Source organism: Phacochoerus africanus, chromosome 3 (genome assembly GCF_016906955.1).
Source record: "Phacochoerus africanus isolate WHEZ1 chromosome 3, ROS_Pafr_v1, whole genome shotgun sequence".
NCBI lineage: Eukaryota > Metazoa > Chordata > Mammalia > Artiodactyla > Suidae > Phacochoerus > Phacochoerus africanus.
In genome coordinates, this window is record NC_062546.1 from 141,570,621 (window position 1) to 141,592,256 (window position 21,636).

Consider the following 21,636-nt stretch of genomic DNA (forward strand, 5'->3'; position numbering starts at 1 on the left):
TCTAAAACTCCGTGAGTCTTGCCTTTTTTAAAAAATTTGTCTTTTTTTTTTAAGGGAGAAAAATCACTGAAAATTTAAATAATTTTTAAAAGGATAGCTTCTAGGGGGGAAAAACAAACATTTTATAAAACAGAGAGCCTAATGAAGGGCTGGAAATACAAATGCAATCCAGAAATACGTAAAAAGAAACATTTACCCTAACACCCTTCAATATCCGGCGGGACTTCCTAACCCAATCTCCTCGAAGGGTGGGTGGGACTCCTGTGGCCTCGGGCCCGCGGCCCAGGCGCATGCTCAGAGCGCGGAACCGGCTCCGGCACGCCCGAAGCCCCGCCCACTCTAGCCGCAAGGGCTGCCGGGACGGCCCCCATCTTCTTTACGCGCGTCGGGCATTTGGCGGCGTTGAGAAGTCCGGACGTTGCTGTCGCTGTTAGTGACCCTGTGGCGCGGCTGTGTGGGACCGGGAACTTAAAGGTGAGCAACTCCCGGTAGCTAAGAGATGAAGGTACAAAAGGGTCTGCTTTGCGTGGCGCGCGGCGGCGCGTTCCCTTTCCTTGCTGCCTCACGCTGGGTGCGTCCGCCCCTCGCCTTCCTCGCGTTCGGGGCGAGCGCCGCGTGGGCCGCAGCCGGAGGCGGCGCGCTGAGCTGGTGGCGGGGCAGCGGGGGGAGGTGCGCAGGCCATCGCGAGGTTCGTTCCTCGCAGGAGCAGGGGGAGGTTTCCCGCACTTGACTGGGGCCCAGGCGATCCAATGGTTGCTTTGGGACGCGGCGCTCGCGCGTTCTTTGGACGCGGGCTGCCCGCATCCCCCCACTGCATCTTTAAGGTTTCGTACCTCCACCGCTTTCCTGTGTCGCCGAAAGCAGATGTTCGACTGTGTAAGTTTGTGGGAAGGTTGGCGTGGGTTAAACGCCGACTGGTTTTTTGGATCATGTGATACAGACTGGAGGCCGAGGAATAGGGGCCGCAGGCGTTCCCCTGGCGTCCCTCTTGGATTTTTATGGTCCTCATTGACTCACAAAAAGGCTTCGGGGGGAAATTGGAAAGTGTGGGTAATGTTACACTTTTAGTTGTACATTCTGGGAAGGTATCTCATGAAACGAAGTTCCAAAATTGGGTAGGCCGAAGAAGTCTTACGAGGACTAAATAGTTCTTTTATCTCACCCTTTTCTTTGTAGGGGGCCCCTACATCACGGTAATAGCTTAGAAATTGTGGTCGACAAACAAGTTCATAAGATTGATCATATTTTGTAAAGAAATGTTGCACCATATGAGATTTTCCATTGTGCATCCAGGTTGTTGCATAGCAATTATAGTATATAAAATGATGCTTCCAAGAAGTGTACCAGTCACAGTTCATCTTTAGAGTTGATCAATGGCAGATATCCTTGATGAATCCTTATAAATACACTATTGAACAGTGTATTTCGATGGTTTGGTAGAGCACTAGAAGCAAGTAATTTGAAGTCAGAAGACTGTTATTCCTAGCAAACCAACTTCACAGTTGGTATTGGCCGGGATTTTTTTTTTCCTGCAGTGTTATTGTCGGGGATGTGAAACAGGAAACTGGCTGTAAGATTAACCAATATATTAGAAAATTAATAGGCATACTCCTAGTTTAATGTTGTATTAGTGTCCCCAGGCTCTCAAATCACCATTTTTATGTGTTCCTTAACATTAACATTTAATCTAATCGTGACTGTGATGTTTGAATTCTTTTTATCTTAAAGTTTTGATGTATAATCTTGTTCATAAGCTTTTGGTAAGTCAGCTGTGACTAATTTCAAAAGAAATTCGACCCACACCAAACTAGGCTGAGATCCATGGTAATATACTGACAGATGGTGATCTGTTTAAATCTAGTAATGGTTGGTAAGTGGTTGAATGGAGTTTTTCCCCCCCAAAGCTTTCTAGATCATCTAAATGAAGATTAACCACTCACTGTGTTGTAGGAAGAAGCTGGAACAGTGATTTACTGAAAAGGGTGTAGATTATCCATAGCTTTTCCGTTTTCCATCAAAGTTTCTTTGGATGGAATTTGAGGATTGAGTAGAAAAATTGAACCTTTGAAATGAAAAAAGTGATTTTTAGGAAAATGTTGGGATACTAATAATTTTAAAACTTAAAAAATGGTCTTGAGTTTTATGTAAAAAATAACCTCCTTATGCCAACATGGGAAATTTTACAGATCCGCCACAATGGCTGAAAATGGTGATAATGAAAAACTGGCTGCTCTGGAGGCCAAAATCTGTCATCAAATTGAGGTATGATTGTTGTGGTATTACACTGCAAAAACAGGCTCTTTGAAAGGAAATTTAGGGCCTCAAAACAAAAACAGAGCTTTTAATTTCAGTATAATGATCATTTGGTGAGTCGTTTATTATTGGAGTTAGAAAACATATACAGTAGTATACATTTTTGTATAGATGGAGTCATTTTCTGAAACCCAAAGACAAAAACCTTTCAAAGGATAATGCTACAGACTAGTGTTACTTTTTTTGCTTTAATTTTCTAGTCTCTAAAGTGGGAATAATAGTAGTACCCTCATAAGGTGGCTGTGAGAATTATGTTAGTTGGTAAAATGTAAGACACTTGAAATAGTGCCTAGCACATAATATAAAAATTCTTTGTAAAATATCTCCCCTGTTAAATAGCATTTTATTCTTGAAGGTCCTAGTAGTCTTTTCTGCCCAGTTAGTTCCTTTCAGCTGTTTAACTTTTTTAACAGAATTATCTCTTTAAAGTTCTCTTGGCATTTTTTTGAATTTACATGTTTTATTTAAGTTGATGCTTTATGGTATCAGTAATGGCTGTGTGGGAAATTATCCCTTAATTTATTACTGAGAAAATTCAGATTATGTTACTTGGTAGCTTTTTTTTGCAACTCTCATAACTTTTTTTATTTCTGCTGCATGTGGAAGTTGCAAGGCCAGGGATGGAACCTTTGTCACAACAGCAGTCAAAGCTGCTGCAGTGACAATGCCAGATCCTTAACCTGCTGTGCCACAAGAGAACTCCGCATAATTTTTTTAAATTAAAAAAATTGTTATTTAATGGCCATACCCACGATATATGGACGGATCCTTTAGCGTGGGATCCTTTGTCAGGCCAGGGAATGAACCTACACCTCCTCTTCAGTGACCCAAGATGCTCAGTGAGATTACTAACCCACTGTGCCACAATGCGAACTCACTTTTTTTTTTTGTTTGGCCACACATGTGGCACACGGAAGTTCCCAAGCTAGGGGTTGAATTAGAGCTCAGCCATTGGCCTATGCCACAGCCACGCCAGATCCAAGCCTCATCTATGACCTATACCACAGCTCATGGCGACACCGGATCCTTAACCCACTGAGTGAGGCCTGGGATTGAACTCGCATCCTCATGGATACTAGTCAGGTTCCACAACAGGCACTCTTTCACTTTTTTTTAAAGTTGCAATTCTCTGTTATTTTAAATTTTGTGTATTACATTTTTTTTTATAAAACTAATTTCTTTATAATTTTGAAGAGAAGTCACAAATTATTCTGTGTTTAATATTTAGGATAATACAAAAAAATTGGAGTTCTCACTGTAGCACAGTGGGTTAATGAGCTGGAGCTTGTCTCTGTGGAGGCTTGGGTTCTGTTACCTCCACCAGCCTGGCCTAGTAGGTTGCTGCACCTGTGCTGTAGGTTACAGCTTTAGTCCCTGGCCTAGGAACTTCCATGTGCCTTGGGTGTGGCTGAGAAGGAAAAAAAACCCCACAAAAACCAAAAAGTTAATAATATATCTTCCACAACCTGCTGTCTTTCAAATCTCACTCTTGAGTGCTATTCATAAAGCCTGATGAATGGCAGTCCCTTGGTATATGGAGTTCCTGGCCTAGGGATCAAACCTGAGCCAAAGCTGTGGCAACACTGGATCTTTAACCCACTGTGCCAGGCCGTGGATCAAACCCTCGTCCCAGCAAGATGGCTACTGATCCTGGTGCCGCACAGTGGGACCTCCTCATTCCCTATTTAATATGTAGGATATTTCCAATGTTTACAGTACATTTTCCTTTTTAGTAATTTTTAAAAAGTGCTCTTTATCCATTTTACTACTAGGGTTTTCAGGTTTTCTTCCTTCTTCCTTGATTTATAAGAAGTATTAAACTTCTGTTTGTCTTTTACCTTTTTTTTTTTTTTTTTTTTGCTACTTCTGGCATTCCAAGTACTCACACTTGGGTCTTTGATGTATACTTTTTTTCCTTGCTTTTACGCTGAAAAGGAATGCCTCTGTTCTTCAACTTTTGAATTTTTCTAATTAAAAAAGAGTAATTAGTTTGTTCCAGTTTTTTAAATTTAACAATCTATTCTTTTCACACTGATTTTGAAATAAGCTTTTCATATAATAAATCCTTAAATATGTTTTTAAGACTAATCTCTTGATATATCTGTTAATATTATTTCAATTATCGTTTTAAAATTTTAATCCCTTTAATTTATATTATAAATGTTTTATTATAGTGTATTTAAGTGAAAATGTTTATTGCCTGTTAAGTTTTGACATGTATTTTTAGAGACTAGAATGGTGATATAATGGTAATTTTAAAAACCCCAGGATAGGAGTCAATATTATACAGTGCTCTGAAATATGTTGTAATTATCTTACAGTATTATTTTGGTGACTTCAATTTGCCACGGGACAAATTTTTAAAGGAACAGATCAAACTGGACGAAGGCTGGGTACCTTTGGAGATAATGATAAAGTTTAATAGGTAAAAATCTTTTTAAAAAATTATTAGATTTTCGGTTAACAGCAATTCTGTGTCTTACAATGCTTTTGTAATTTTTTTTTTTTTTCAGGTTAAACCGTCTAACAACAGACTTTAATGTAATAATAGAAGCTTTGAGCAAATCAAAGGCAGAACTCATGGAAATAAGTGAAGATAAAACTAAAATTAGAAGATCTCCAAGCAAACCCCTCCCTGAAGTGACTGATGAGTATAAAAATGATCTTAAAAACAGATCTGTTTATGTTGTAAGTGGACCTTTAACACATTTAAGTATAAATAAATTTATTTAGAAAAGACATAGAGTGGATAAGAATAAGGGCTTAGGAATTAACAGCTTCAGCATTTACTGTGTGTGCTTGGGCAATATTCTTAACCTAAGCCTCATATCATCTCATGAGTGGGGATACTATTTTTTACCTTATAGAACTGTTCTGAGAATTAAATGAAAGGAGTTCCCGTGGTGGCTCAGTGGTAACAACTCAACTAATATCCATGAGGATGCAGGTTTGATCCCTGGCCTTGCTCATTGAGCTGTGATGTAGGTCACAGATGCAGCTCAGATTTGGCGTTGGTGTGGTTATGGCGTAGGCTGGCAGCTACCGTTCCAGTTTGATCCCTAGCCGGGATTGTAGCCTTAAAAAGACAACAACAAAAAGAATTAAAAAATCCATATAGCATTGGACAAAATCTCTGGTACATTTTAAGGACCCAATGCATATTCAACTGTTTATTTATTACCAGCAAAAATTGATAGCTAATTTCTTTAGCACATTAATTTTTAAGTAGATTTTCTTTTTTTTTTTTTTTGTCTTTTTGCTATTTCTTGGGCTGCTCCCTCGGCATATGGAGGTTCCCAGGCTAGGGGTCGAATTGGAGCTGTAGCTGCCGGCCTACGCCAGAGCCACAGCAACGCGGGATCCGAGCCGCGTCTGCAACCTACACCACAGCTCACGGCAACGCCGGATCGTTAACCCACTGAGCAGGGGCAGGGACCGAACCCGCAACCTCATGGTTCCTAGTCGGATTCGTTAACCACTGCGCCACGACGGGAACTCCTAAGTAGATTTTTTTTATTCTGGATAATTTCGGGCATATGAAAGTAGGTTGAATATATAATGTACCACTATTTAACCTCAAGTTATTAACATGAGATAATCTTATTTTATCCTTGCCCTAACTGGATTATTTTGAAGTGAATCCCAGATAAATGAGTCACTTCTATTGCACTGGACAACAATGGCTCTAATCACAGCTATTAAACATTTAAGAGACAGAAAAATATATATGTATCCTGGCTTCGTTTCAAGACAAATCAGAATTTCTGACAGTTATTTACTTGAGATACCATTTGTATATTTTTTCCTACTTTTCATAGAAAGGCTTCCCAACTGATGCAACCCTTGATGACATAAAAGACTGGTTAGAAGATAAAGGTGAAATACTCAATATTCAGATGAGAAGAACATTGCACAAAACATTTAAGGTATGGTTGTATGATGTTACAGACTTTTTCTAGTTGAAAAATACATGGGATGTAACTTAAAAAAAAAAACAAAACAACTTTTACTTCCCCTTTTAATAGGGATCAATATTTGCTGTATTTGATAGCATTGAATCTGCTAAGAAGTTTGTCAAGACCCCTGGCCAAAAGTATAAAGACACAGACCTGCTAATACTTTTCAAGTAAGTCTTTTTGCACTGATATTTTTTTGGGGCCACTTAGTTACCTGGAATTGACACACTGGGGTAAAGAGTATAGAATAGTATTCCCTACGATAGGACCAGTATTTTTAGTGTCCTTTGGCATCCTTTGAGAAATGCTTGAAGTTTCTCTGTGGAAACTACTAGTCCTTTGAGACTATAAGGAAATATTTGTTAGTAAGTTTTCATTGCTAGCAATTAATAAAGGTACTTATTTTGCATCTAAAACTTACAATTTGGCTTCATGCTAAAATCTGAGCTTTTAGTGTGATTAGAAAATAAATCGGTGTGTAATTTGTAGAGCATCGCTCTGTCTCTATATGTACACACACGTGTATATATGTGCCTATATTTTTATATAGTATAAAGGATTATTTAATACAGATTTGGATCATATTTAGGACATCAAGGACATAATTCCCTACTTTTTGCATTGCTCAGTCGTCTAAATGGTACATAGTAAACCTGATGGACTTAGAGGTGCACAATGATAAATCATACTGTCAGTGTTAAATTCTCAAAAGGATTTTTTAACTTGCGGTTTTCATGATTCCTCTTATTCCTGGGTCTCAGAGATTTTAGAATTTTCTCATTTTGTGAAATTAACACTAAACTATGGGACAAAGTAATTGCATAACTTCTGTTTTACTTTTTTTATATACATAAAAAATGAAAACCAATGTGAGTTCTTAATGGATATAGGGTTTCTTTTTGTGGTCATTGAAAATGTTCTGAAATTTATTAGAAGATATGGTTGCACAATTCCGAATATACTAAAATCTTGTTTTATACATTTTAAAAGGGTGAATTTTATGGCATGTGTATTATTTATTGGTAAGCTATAATTTTTATTTTTTTAATTTTTAAAAAGTAAAAACTTCTTTCATTTTAAATTTATAAGTATGTTGATAGAAAATGTACATTAATTCCTATGCCATGTCTTAAATCATTCAAAATAATTTGCAGTCTTATCTTTGTTCTCATGAACTTAGCCTCTGTACTTTGTGTTTTTTTAAAATTATAGTTGATTTGTAATGTGCCAGTTTCTGCTGTACAGCAGAGCGACCTAGTCATACATATATATATATACATTGTTTTTCCCATGTTATCTTCCATCATGTTCTATCCCAAAAGATTGATGGGCTATACAGTAGGATCTTATTGCTTAACACATTCTTGTATTTCATATCCTTCAGGGAAGAGTACTTTGCCAAAAAAAATGAGGAAAGAAAGAAACATAAAATAGAAGCTAAATTACGAGCTAAACAGTAAGTACATTGAGCTGATCATAACATCTTAATTTCTTAAAGCTTTGACAAAGGTAAAGTTACTAGTTCTGGGAAGTGAAGCTGATGGTGAGCTCTGAAATGAGCAATAATAAGCCTTTCTTTTGCTAGTGACATATTGAGGCCTTAAGCTGCCTAGATAAACTGGGAGTCACATTGTGTTGTACTCTAGCATCAGACAGTCAGAAAACTTGAGGGCTGGCTTTGGTTATTAAGTAGTTTAGTCATCATGAATAAGGTTTATCAGTTTATTTATTTATTTATTTTGGCCACACCTTCGGCATGTGTAAGTTCCTGGCCAGGGATGGAACCCATACCACCTCAAGTGATAGTGCAAAATTCTTAACCCACTATGCCACAAGGGGAAGCTCCAGGGTTTAACTTTTTTCTATGTAAAGTAAATGGAAATATTCTAATGATATTTTTTATTTGTAGACAGCAAGAAAAACTAAAGTTAGCAGAGCATCCTGAAATGGTAAGTATATATTATTGATATCTAAGAAATCTGCAATTCAAAGTTGAGAATAAAAAGCTTGAGGACTTTTTAAAGAAATTATGTAAGCAAGTCTACCGTTGTCATTACACTGAATGGGCACATATTGCTTAAAATTACTACCTGCTGAAATTAAGTAAGTTAAAATCAGAAGCCACTATAGAACAAAGGATAATAAAAGAAAATGCACGAACTACTTAAAATACTTTAAAATAGTATTTTAGTTTCTGGCTTACTCCTTATGTATATATAGAGAGAGTGGTATAATTTATTCCATATATATGTATATATAGAATGTTGTATGTCAATTCTGGTTTGTGGTTTCTTTTGAAAGACTTACTGCCTTGTATACTTTTATAGAGAGCGCTAGAAGGAAAGATTGGCTGCTTGCTGAAGTTCTGCGGGAACTTAGATGATCAAACATCTAGAGAAGATTTTCACAACCTTTTCGCAAGGCATGGTGAAATAAAGTGGATAGACTTTGTCAGAGGATCCAAAGAGGTTTGGATATTCATGAGCTTTTTAGTAATCAGTTTAAAAATCCATAAAAACTTACCTTTCAGAAGATGACGTTAGTAGAAGAAAGCAATTTTTTTGTTAATGTGTTTATGAAAATAGTTCTACTTGATTACTGTTTTATTATTTGCTATAACTGGGTGTAATGTCTGATTTTTTTAATTGTGCTGTGAATAACTGCTGGAATTAGTGACTGTAGGTTTTGTAGTAACTTCCTGATGTTCAGTGAAATTGATGGTGGCAAATAAGATTTGCAGGGTAGGAAAAATTATTTTGTGTGAGAGAATTAACTGGGATTTAACTTCAGGGTGTGGTTTTTGTTTTCTGTCTTTGGTGTAGGGAACAATTCTATTTAAAGAAAGAGCTAAGGAAGTACTGGCTAGAGCAAGAGACGCACATCATGGTAACCTACAAATAAGGAACAAAAGAGTGGTCTGGGAAGTACTAAGGGGAGAAATGGAAAGAAGAGCACTGAGAAAAATAATACAAGATCAGCAAGAATCCCTAAACAAATGGAGGACAAGAGGTCATTATTTCTGATTTTTTGACAGTTTAAATTTTTAATCAGTGTTAAAAGACATTGACAAGAGATTTAAAAAAACATTAGTAATTTCTTAATTGTGTCTCTACAGGTCGCAGATTTAGAGGAAGAGGAGGAAGGGGAGGAGGTAGAGCTGGCATGGCTATCAGAGGAAGAGCACAGTTTCAGGGCAGGAAACCTAGATTTGATCATTTTGAAGACAGACGTGCTCCATTTGGTAAGTTTTTACAAGTCTTTGGGTACTTGGAGAAATCATTTGTGGGAGAGAATAGCAATGTGGTTTTACAACTTCTGTGGAAGTGATGATCTCAGATTTGTGACTGACCCTGGTTATGCTGTTTTAAGTATGGAAAACAAAGATACTTGGTAAGTTTAGAGAGCAGGTCTATAGTAAAGGAAAAGCCTTTATTCATTGGTGTAGGAAAGTTGTGCTAATCTCTTGAAACAATTATTTTTGATAGTTATGCTCAATATTAAAGTGGAGTAATTAATGCTTACAGTGAACTTAATGAAAATTAATTATCATATAGGACGAATAAAAAGAGCAAGAGAAGAAAGAGACGACCGTATGGCACCAAAACAACGGAAGAGAGCAAAACGGGCCAGATACCATTAGTTTAGTAAACAAAAATTTTTTTTATTCATTTTAATTAGATTTTAAGCTGCTTTTGTCTGAAGGCTTTAAGAAAGAAAACCGAATTAGGTCCACTTCAATGTCCACCTGTAAGAAAGATTTTTTTGGTTGTTGTTTAACTTGTCTTTTTGTTATGCAAATGAGTATTTTTTTTAAATGTGTAGTTCCGTTTGTGTTTTTTCAGATGATTCAAATCAAAAGGAACATTCTTCCACTAAATTGCCTTTGTAATATGAGAATGTATTAGTACAAAGTAATAAAATGTATACTGCATAAAAATAAACAGTTGATTTTTTTATTTTCGTTCCCAAAGCATTTGAGAAAGTATTCTATCTTCCAGGCTGGCTTTCTGTATTTACTCAAGCAACTTAATAATGTTAGAAATAATTACTTATTGCAAAGTTTTTCAGTACTGAATGTAGACAAACCAGAATCAAGAGACTTACTGATTTTTTTTTATGAAACGTGTATGATGCTGGCAGGTCATATCGCAGCTCTATAAAACAAAAGCCACCCAAGGATAAAAACTGTATTTCCAAACATTTACCACCCTTGACTTAAAAAGAAAATTTTAAGTAGGGAGTCCTAAATGCTGATAAAATAAACATTTTAGACCAGTCACTTTAACCAAAATTTGAGAAAAGTAGATAAAAGTGTATCCTATGAAAACATGTTAGTACCTTCCTATTTTTAATTTTCTAAATCTGAAGCTACCAATTTCATAACCATGCTTATTTCAAAAATTTTTTGGTCTCGATTTTAGTAATAATTAGCTGTTTTCCTACCAAGTGCTCAAATGAAAACCCATTTTTCTTCTTGTTGTGGTAGTGGTCGTTTTTGGTTTTGTTTTGGGGTTTGTTTTGTTTTGTTTTGTTTTTTTGGCTGCACCCTTAGCATGTGAAGTTCCTGGGCCAGAGATCAAACCCATGCCACAGCAATAACCTGAACCATAGCAGTGACAACTTGTGCTGGATCCTTAACCCTCTGGGCAACCAGGGAACTCCAAAAACCCACTTTTCATATTCTTTACTTCTAAAGGATAATGCAGGTTCTCCAAACTTAGTACTGATCAATTTTAGAGGGATAGCAGTCTACATACCTGTGCTTCATATTTTGGAGTAGATTCTAACTCTGTAAATCACATCTCTCAAATTTTAATGTGCATTCAAATCAAATCCTGTTGAAATGCAGATTATCATTCAGTAGGTCTACGTGAAGCCTGAAATTCTACAAGTCTGACAAGCTCCCAAGGGATATCAATGCTGATGGTCCACATTTGAGGACCATGCTTGGAGTAGCAAAGCTCTGGCTTACTCTACTACTACTGGAACTGTTCTAAGGTCTCCATGTTGCATATTATACCTTAAACTAGGTATGGAATGACAATACTGAATAATACGAAGACAGACTTTTACACATTATATTACTATTATGATCTAGTTATGTGGTTAACACTAGAGTGCTAATCTAGTCAGTTTATTACTGTGTAAAAGAATTTCCCCCTTGTTGTACTCTTATTTCAGGCTTTCCAGAATTAACTTGGATTGTAGTTAGCTTCTAGTTAATATGCTTTTCCCCTGTTGATGTTTATGAATATTACTCAATTTACTAATAAAAATGTATCAAACATGATTTACATCGTGTGGATGATTATACTCTATTCCCCCATCCCCACCCCAACTAAAAACAAAAAAGCTCCATGTTATTTGGCTCCAGGGACAATTAGAAAATTGAAATAGAAAGGTAATCTAGGCATAATCTAGTGGTATTTTCCAGGAATGAATTTCAAACTAAGGCCTGACAAACTAAGCCCAAGCTTAAGTCACAGTGATGCTCTACAGGGGTTCTGTCTACACCTGGAGGGAACAAATACTTGAGTACCATTAAGAGTTTTCAGTAAAATGCATGAATTGGGACAACTTCAGGCAAACTCCATTTCCAACCACACACATTCTGTGACATTAAAATACGTGTTCTACAATATCTTTTCTCAGCACCTGTATAAAAATTCTGGTTAGGCTAATGCATGTTTGCCTTCTTAAGATAATTAGGGTTGAGATAATACATGTTTTGTGAGAAACTTAAAAATCCTCTTACCTGGAGTTCCCGTCGTGGCGCAGTGGTTAACGAATCCGACTAGGAACCATGAGGTTGCGGGTTCGGTCCCTGCCCTTGCTCAGTGGGTTAAGGATCCGGCGTTGCCGTGAGCTGTGGTGTAGGTTGCAGACGCGGCTCGGATCCCGCGTTGCTGTGGCTCTGGCGTAGGCTGGCAGCTACAGCTCCGATTCAACCCCTAGCCTGGGAACCTCCATATGCCGAGGGAGCAGCCCAAGAAATGGCAACAACAACAAAAGAGACAAAAAAAAAAATCCTCTTACCTGCAATAATATCTATCTTGATTTTCCACTCTGCAGCTTTCTTTTGAATATGCTGAACATAAATAACATGTTAATGTCAGTTGATCTTTAAAAATTAGTCTTTTTAGGGCTGCACTAAAGGCATTTGGAGGTTCCCAGGCTAGGGGTCCAATTGGAGCTACAGGTGCTGGCCTAAGCCACAGCCATGGCAATGTGGGATCAGAGCCACATCTGTGACCACACCACAACTCATGGAACGCAGGATCCTCAACCTCCTGACAGGCCAGGGATCCAACCTATCTGTGTCCTCGTGGATACTAGTCAGATTCATTTCCTACAAGCCATGAAGAGAATTCCTAAATATTTTTTAAAATTTCTTTTTACTAATACTTGACTAAATTTTCAAGCTTTTAAAATTTCATTGGAATTTAAACTCAAAAATATTTCAACTGGATGATATTTTGAAAATAAAAGCCATTTAATAATCTGAACAAATTACATAATTAAATCTAATTAGGCTACTTCAGAATTTCATTAAAGTGCATAATAAATATACTCATGGTTTCTGGAGCATCGCTTCATCAATAAATACAGCTATGGAGTTCCCATTGTGGCAGAGTGGAAATGCACCTGACTAGGAACCATGAGGTTGCAAGTTTGATCCCTGGCCTCACTCAGTGGGTTAAGGAACCGACATTGCTGTGAGCTGCAGTGTAGGTCGCAGACATGGCTCAGATCTGGTATGGCTGTGGTGTAGGCTTGCGGCTGTAGCTCCCATTCAACCCCTAGCCTGGGAACTTCCATATGCTGCGAGTGTGGCCCTAAAAAGACAGACAAAAAATATATATATATAGACATATATACAGCTATCATAGAAACCATCCTGCAGAGATCTGTGTCCATGGGCAGTTCAGTGGCAGTAGTTCAGTTTTTGGAGCCAGACAACCTGTATTTGAACTAAAGATTCATTACTTATTATCTATATAACCATAAGCAAATTTCTCATTCTTTCTGTGCTTCAGTTTATTCCTCTGTTAAATGAGGATGATAATGGTATCTCTCATTAGATTGTTTTATTTTTTTTATTTTTTGGTCTTTTTGCTATTTCTTGGGCCGCTCCCTCGGCATATGGAGGTTCCCAGGCTAGGGGTCCAATCGGAGCCGCAGCCATCGGCCTACGCCAGAGCCACAGCAACGCGGGATCCGAGCCGCGTCTGCAACCTACACCACAGCTCACGGCAACGCCGGATCCTTAACCCACTGAGCAAGGGCAGGGACCGAACCCGCAACCTCATGGTTCCTAGTCGGATTCGTTAACCACTGCGCCACGATGGGAACTCCTAGATTGTTTTAGAATGGGAAAAGTGCTTTGAACTGTGGTGGCCCACAGAACAAACACTAAATGTTAGCTATTTCTAGGTCTAAACATTTTGAACCACTTCATAAAATTTTTGGTTACTAATTTGTTACAAAAATTGCTTTTTGAATTAAATAAATATACAATTAAGTAAATATACAACACTAACAATACAAATGGAAAAAAAAGTCCATAATCATATGCAAGTTTTCTAGAAATACCATGGTAGAGATAATATTTGGTATAAGCATTTTGTTCATGTTGGTAGTATTCATAGTAAGTTAATTGATAAAAATACTTCTCCCTAAATTTGAGGTTCAAACATTTCCTTTATAAGAAAATACAATATGTGCTTGTAGTCTTTTTTTTTTTTTTTTGGCTATGCCCATGGCATGCAGAAATTCCCAGGCCAGGGTCAACTGGATGAATTAAGTGCATCCTGTATCACTCCACTGGGAGAGAACTCTGGAAGCTTGAACCTGGTTTCTCTTGGACTCTGACCTATGCACCCTTTCCCCCTTTGCTGATTTTGCTCTGTATCCTTTAGGTGTAATAAATCAGTCATGAGTGTGATTGTATACTCAGTCCTATAAGACTTCCTTATGAGTCAAACCTGAGGATGGTCTTGGGGACCTCCTCAACATAGCCTTTTTTAAAAATTTAATCTTTTTAGGGCCACAACCATGGCATACGGAGGTTTTCACTCTAGGGGTCAAATCAGAGTTACAGCCGCTGGCCTACACCACAGCCACAGAAAGGCCAGATCTGAGCTGCATCGGTGACCTATGCCTCAACTTGTGGCAACGCCAGATCCTTAACCCACTGAGTAAGTCCAGGTATTGAACCTGCATCCTCATGGATACTAGTCAGGTCCTTAACCAGCTGAACCACAATGGAAACTTAAGCTTTTTAGATACCAATAATTATTGGTGTTTGTTTTCACTTACTGAATGGGGATTTATTTACCAGTAAAGTCATGTGTTCTGCTGCTTACCTATATGTACCACTAATTGTTGGCAGTATACAGGCATACCTTGGAGATATTATAGGTTCAGTTCCAGATCTCTGCAATAATGTGAATATCACAAGAGTAAATAAGTCACCTGAATTTTTGTTTCCCAGTATGTATAAAAGTTCTGTTTGCATAAGTTTGCAATAGCCTTATGTCTTTAAAAAAGTACATATCTTAATTAAAAATACTTTATTGCTAAACAATACCAAAACAATTGTAATAGTAATAGCAAAGATCACAGGAGTTCCTGCTGTAGTGCAACGGGATAGGCAGTGTCTCTGTAGAGCTGGGTTGCAGGTTCGATCCCTGGCCTGGGAACTCCATATGCTGTGGGGTGGCCAAAAAAAAAGATCACAGGTAATCATAACAAATATAATAAGTTTGTTATATTGCAAGAATTACCAATATGTGGCACAGAGACATGAAGTGAGCAATTACTGTTGGGAAAAATAATCCTGAAAGACTTGCCTGATAGAGTTGCCACAAATTTTCAATTTGTAAAAAATGCATTATCTGCACAGTGCAGTAAAATGAAGGGCAATAAAATGTGGTATGACTTTATATATATATTTTTTAGCTATGTGACTTTATTTTTAAGGGTTGTTATATTACCATATATTCAGAATTTATTGTTTCCAACTGGATTCCAGTACACTGTATTTGTGCAAATAAAATATTTTTCCTACAAAACTACTTTAAAATCTCTTAATACATGAATGATTTAAAATAGTAACAGGAGTTCCCATGATGGCTCAGCGGTAATGAACCCAATCAGTATCCATAAGGATGTAGGTTCGCTCCCTGCCTACCCAGTGGGTTAAGAATCCAGGGAGTTCCTATTGTGGCTCAGCAGTAATGAACCCGACTCATATCCACGAGGTCACAGGTTCAATCCCTGGCCTTGCTCAGTGGGTTAAAGATCCGGCATTGCTGTGAGCTGTGGTGTAGGTTGCAGATACAGCCCAGATCTGGTGTGGCTGTAGCGTGGCTGGCAGCTGCAGCTCTGATTCAATCCCTAGCCTAGGAACTTCGATATGCTTCAGCCCTAAAAAGACCAAAAGGAAAAAAGGACCCAACGTAGCCCTGAGCTGTGGTATAGGTCACAGACATGGTTCAGATCTGGCTGTGGCTGTGGTGTACACTGGCAGCTACAGCTCCAAGGTGACCCCTACCCTGGGAACTTGCCTAAAAAAGAAATAAAATAAATTACATAGAATATCATGATTTGAACTTACTTCTCTTGTTGAGGATTTGTGTAAAGAATATACTGCTGTTCTTGCCATTTCCAAGGCAGTCTTCAGAAATGCTATATCTGTCCCTGTTAAGTAGAAAAAAACTCCTATTTACATTATATACCTGTTATCAGAATAGAAGATTAAATGAATACTAGGTATTTGGAAACATTTTTTTCAAACTCCAAAATAGCCATTTCAAATCCTTTCTATAACAAGAGAGTACAAATAATCAAGATATCCAAGTAGCTTTTATGGTTGATAGAATAAAACCAGAATTACACTGTCTTGTTTAAATGAGGCTAAAGTAAAAATTTTAATACTATCTTCCAAATTAATGACTTTCTAAGAGGGCAGAAGGGAACGAGTAAAGCAGTAATCAGAATAGCAGGGGTAGGTAGAGGGAGGGCTTTTATTTATTTATTTTTTATTATTTTATTTTTTGTCTTTTTAGGACCACACCCGAGATATATGGAGGTTCTCAGGCTAGGGGTCGAATCGGACCTAAGCCACAGCTACAGCTGTCAGCCTAAGCCACAGCCACAGCAACGTAGGATCTAAGCCCTGTCTTCGACTTACACCACCACTCACGGCAACACCAGATCCTTAGCCCACTGAGGAAGGCCAGAGATCGAACCTGCATCCTCATGGATGCCAGTCAGATTTGTTTCCGATAAGCCACGACGGGAACTCCGAAGGAGGACTTTTTAAACTATGCATGTCTTTTCCTCTGCTTATTGACTTCCTACCTTCCTTTAGCACAAAATACATAAAATAGCCACAGTAAGTCGCTGTTACTGATGGACACACAGTGAAACCTTCAAATTTTGAGGCATTAAAAAGAGGTTCCAAAGGTATAAAATCCTTTATAGGATTCATAATAATTCATAAGGGTTAGGTAAATTATTCTAGAAAGCAAATGAAGTGTAAATAACAAGTGAATAAATTTGTTCACTTAGCACAAATTTATGGAAAACAAAGATTGAAACATTCAATACCCTAGCCATGCATTAAACAAATTGAAATAACTATAAAGGTAAGAGATTGGTCTATTTAACCAACAGTGATATAATCACTTAACCCCAAAAAATCAATGTGAAAATGGTTGTTAAAACTTGTTTTTCTGCAAAGACACCAGTACACCTGATTCTTGTTACTAACCTTTATTATTTTTGGTCCCAAAGGGAGGATTCATAATTACTGTATCAAATGACTTGGACATTTTGTTAGATAATGAGCACACGTCACACTGAACCATGTCAACATTTGTTAACTCAAACTCTTCTACATTCCTATTAAATATTTCCAACGCATCTTCATCTATGTCAAATCCAACACACAACCTATAAATATAACACACAGAAAGTGACTACTATAGCTCCCAAGTCAAAACACAACAAAACCATTTATCTTTTAACCCAATTGGCCAAGTGACAGTGAGTATTGCTTTTCAACAGCATGATTTCCCAATGAGTCAGGAGTTGTAAACTCAGTTTTATATAAAAGAGAACATTTAACTGGTGCTGTTACTGTTTGTTTTTTAAACTTTGTTTTGATGTTCAGTCCATTCAAAATATACTACTGTATTTTTTTTCTTTTGGCTATTTTTTTTTTGGGTCTTTTTAGGGCTGTTCCCACGGGGCATATGGAGGTTCCCAAGCTAGGGGTCGAGTTGGAGCTATAGCCGCTGGCCTACGCCAGAGCCACAGTTAACTCAGGATCCGAGCCCCGTCTGCAACCTACACCACAGCTCATGGCAGTGCCTGATCCTTAACCCACTGATCGAGGCCAGGAATCAATCCTGAGTCTTCATATATGCCAGTTGGGTTCGTTAGCCACTGAGCCACAACGGGAACTCCAAAATGTACTATTAGATTCTTGCTCCTCTCATCTCATACTGCAGAGTCCCATAACCACCCCATACCCAAACAGTGTATACTAGAACACATACCCTGCTCCTAGCATTGCAGTTCCGATGCTAAGCACTCCACAGCCACATCCTAGATCTGCAACCATTTTATTTTCAATGTCATCATATGTATTGTGGATTGTATAGAGCATACATGCTAAAAGATGAAAAAAAACATATTAAGGAATAAATAGGCAAGTTGACCAAAATCCAATCTGTGTAAATGAATCTTTATAAAACAATGTCTTGCATTATTTATTATTATTATTTTGTCTTTTTGTCCTTTGTTTTAGGGCTGCACCCTCAGCATATGGAGGTTCCCAGGCTAGGGGTCTAATTGGAGCTATTGCTGCTGGCCTATGCCAGAGCCACAGCAACACCAGATCCGAGCCACGTCTGCAACCTACACCACAGCTCACGGCAATGCTGGATCCTTAACCCACTGAGCAAGGCCACAGATCAAACCCGCAACCTCATGATTCCTAGTTGGATTCGAGTCTTGCATTATTTAGTCCTCTCCCAAATGGTGTTCTAGATTATTAAAAAATAACAAAGTATAGTAACTTGATATATAGTAAGAGATCCATAAATAGGATGATAATACATATCACTGGTTCCCCCAAACTAGTCTCTGCTGACAATGCCAAGAATGTCAAAAGTTTAAGGTTAAATGAGAAAAATACAATTTCTATAACCTGTTCAAAACATTGCCATACACACATGCATCAGTTTTCTTTGATGTTGAAATATTTTTATAAAAGGATGTAAGAGTAAATAGGTTTAAAAAAACATCCTTGGAGTTCCCCTTGTGGCTCAGTAGTTAACGAACCCAACTAGTATCCATGAGAACACAGGTTCCATCCCTGGTCCCATTCACTGAGTTAAGGATCCAACGTTGCAGTGAGCTGTGGTGTAGGTTGCAGATGTGGCTCCAGATCCTGTGTGGCTGTGGTGTAGGCCAGCAGCTACAGGCCCGGTTCAACCCCTAGCTGGGGAACATCCATATGCTGTGGGTGTGGCCCTAAAAAGACAAAAGACAAAAATAAAATAAAAAATTAAAAAATCCTTCTTTCTCAAAATATAAACTTGGCAACTCTATCAGTTTCTAAAATTGTGAAATTTTACTGATCTGTGAAACTTTTAAGTCTGGGAACTAATAATAGTGAACAAACATTAACATTAAAACAGAACTTTTTTTGCAGTATGTTTGTCACCATAATACAGGCACCATTAAGTTCAAGCTAGAATGGGAAAGGAAAAAGCTACATCCACAGTACAGCCTTTAGACACGTATATTCATGATCTACAGACACATATCCTACCAATGAGACCAGAGAAGAGAACTATTGAGGAGCAGAGCAGAAGCTTCTGAGATGGGAAAGATCTTTCAAATACACGAAGGTGTGGAATATGCTGTAGGTTAAGCATGAATACTCCACTGCTATCTCCCTGTGGATATCTGAATTCACCAAGGGCTGCTGGGCATCACTGATGTCCCAGGATCCAGAGGTTTTATTAAAAACACAATTACAGGGATGTCTCAGGCTGTCTGTGCTGTTCTAGCGATTGCGGCAGGTGTTAGTGACTTTGAAGCTAGTATTTCAAAGAATTAGCACAACCATGTGTATGTGACACACAGGGGTTTGAAACAACTGATTGTTACTTGGGGAAAAAAATAAGGATTCCACTATGAAACCCTACAGCCAGAAGACATTAAGGAAATCATTATCTAAAGTGAGATAACTGGTCTTAACCCAGACACAATTTTGTGCCAATTTTTGGTTGGAATTAAAGACTGTACATTGGAGTTAAGTGCAGGTATACACATTTTTTCCTTGATTTTCTTGGGGGCGGGGAAGGATTTCTCCTTGCAGATATCCACAACAAATTAATCTACCTGACTCCTCCAATGACTCTGGTAATGTTCACTTATTTATTTTTTTGTTTTTGGGCACCTGCTGGCATGTGGAGTTCCCTAGCCAGGGATCAGATCCAAGCCCCAGTTGCAACCTACCCAGCAGCTGCACCACAACACTATATCCTTAACCCACTGTGCCCACTAGGGATCCAACCTACATCCCTTTGTCTCCAAAGCCACCAATGATCCCATGATCCCGTTATGCCAAAACTATTCCACAGAGGGAACTCCAGTAATGTTTATTAAATACAAATGTTTTTTTCTGTATTTTTATACTTCCAGTATCAATCTCTCACAGATCATTTGTTAAAATTGAAATGCATCCTCATCTTTATATAGCACCTATTCTGGATTTGTTAAAACTCAAGTCTTTCTGCTACCAACTGTAGTTTTATTTCTAGGGCAGAGTGTAGCACATAGGAATCCTTGGGCTGGCAATGTGTTGCACTAGGAAATTGATCCTTATTTAGCAAATAATTTACTGAGCTCCCAAGTAGTTCAAGGAACTCTTCTAACTGGGAGTTGTGTAAACAAGACCAGCACGTTTTCGCCCTCAAGGAGTTCAAAGTGTAATTAGATTAACAAATACATTAAAAAGATGTCTGACAGTGTTAAGAGGTTATGCAGAAAACCAGATAATAAAACGATAGTGTCCTGTACGTGCGTGTCTTTGGCCGCGGTGTCGAGTCCTCTCTAACGCAGTAAGTAATCTTAGAGCAACGTCTTTCTAGACGTTGCCGGTATCCAAATAACTGTTCTATTTTCATTACGAAATCAGCAGACAGGACTAACCCGCGAAACAAGGGCGTGAACATCAGCCGCCCTACCTGCGATGTGCGGCCTGGTTGGATACTGTTCTAGAAGTAGCTTGGGCTTTTCGAATCCATCCACTTGTTGCAGGCGACTTTCTAGTTCCTTAAGCCTTAATTTCTTCATTTTTAAAAAACTGTGCGCTCGAAAGGTTTAACGGCGCTGGATCTGCAGAGAAACTTCACCTGGATCTTCTCCCCAACCCTGATCCCTTGCCCCTTTCGGCGCAGCTGGATGAGAGCCAGTCAGGGAACGCAAGACGCGAAAGGTGCACCAGGCCCAGGCGGTTCCCGCTCTCTTCCCAGCGCCAGCTCCAGGGTACCCCGTACGGATACAGGTGGTATACCGGGCAGGAGTGAATAACTGACTGCCTTAGGGACGCGAGAGCTCCTCATGCGGTGGCCCAACACTTCCAGAGGTTGCGCTCGCCTCAGCCGGAAGTGCAAGCAACGCACGCGCACACGCACGCGCACACGCACGCGCACGCGCACACGCACAAGCGAACGCCGTACAGCCGCCTGCTCCTGAGCTGCATCCGCGGCCCTGCGCAAGGGTTACGCCGGCCGGAAGCGGCACCTCCCCCTCCATCGTCGGGCTGTTTGGGCCGCCGGCAGAGCTCGCTTTTTCCGCAGGCCCCGCCCCGCCGCCTGTTGCGAGGGCCCTACCTTCTAATTTTTCCTTGAGTATCTTGGAGTCCCCAAAGGAAGAGGGTTAGAAAAAGAGTAAAAGTGAGGATGAGAGTCATGGTCACTTTGTTTTAATGCCCACTGTGGCCGGCTCTGCCGCCTCTCAAGGCCCCTCTCAAAAAGTAGCAGCCCACACTCACCTTTGCAGCCTTTGCTGTTTGCATTTTCCTTCTTTGTTTCCCTCTTTTTAAGTCACTTGTGTCACGTACCTCAGCTCTCACAAGGTGTGACGTCAGAGAAGCCCAAACAAAAGAGAATTTAAAGAATAGGAAGTTGTTGGTGTTCCCCTTGTGGCTCATCAGAAACCCAGCTAGGATCCATGAGGATGGGGGTACAATCCCTGGCCTGGCTCAGTGGGTTAAAGATCCAGAGGCATTGCTGTAGCTCTGGCGTAGGCCGGCAGCTGCGGCTCTGATTCCACCCCTAGC

At 39.0% G+C, this 21,636-nt stretch overlaps 2 protein-coding genes across 6 annotated transcripts; one reads left to right on the forward strand and one right to left on the reverse strand.

Moving 5' to 3' along the window:
- The first annotated feature begins 356 nt into the window (after window positions 1-356).
- On the forward strand, window positions 357-11,559 carry SSB (small RNA binding exonuclease protection factor La). The gene is made up of 12 exons (XM_047772837.1): window positions 357-474; window positions 2,187-2,262; window positions 4,635-4,738; window positions 4,827-5,001; window positions 6,132-6,239; window positions 6,339-6,439; window positions 7,654-7,725; window positions 8,179-8,218; window positions 8,597-8,737; window positions 9,092-9,278; window positions 9,385-9,510; window positions 9,824-11,559. Exons 2-12 carry the CDS (start codon window positions 2,197-2,199, stop codon window positions 9,907-9,909), a joined length of 1,206 nt encoding a protein of 401 aa, XP_047628793.1. The 5' UTR covers window positions 357-474; window positions 2,187-2,196; the 3' UTR covers window positions 9,910-11,559.
- METTL5 (methyltransferase 5, N6-adenosine) lies at window positions 9,910-20,987 on the reverse strand. 5 transcript variants are annotated; one of them, XM_047772838.1, is made up of 7 exons: window positions 20,540-20,986; window positions 17,837-17,951; window positions 17,047-17,228; window positions 15,889-15,971; window positions 12,306-12,357; window positions 10,374-10,423; window positions 9,910-10,014 (listed from the first exon to the last, which is right to left on the reverse strand). In XM_047772838.1, the coding sequence occupies exons 1-7, from the start codon at window positions 20,646-20,648 to the stop codon at window positions 9,940-9,942; spliced, it is 666 nt and encodes a 221-aa protein (XP_047628794.1). In that variant the 5' UTR covers window positions 20,649-20,986; the 3' UTR covers window positions 9,910-9,939. The 5 variants fall into 5 exon arrangements, with proteins under 5 accessions (XP_047628794.1, XP_047628799.1, XP_047628800.1 ...); XM_047772843.1 differs by lacking the exon at window positions 10,374-10,423 and having other exon boundaries at window positions 20,540-20,985; XM_047772844.1 differs by lacking the exon at window positions 12,306-12,357 and having other exon boundaries at window positions 9,910-10,423.
- Window positions 20,988-21,636: the final 649 nt, after the last annotated feature.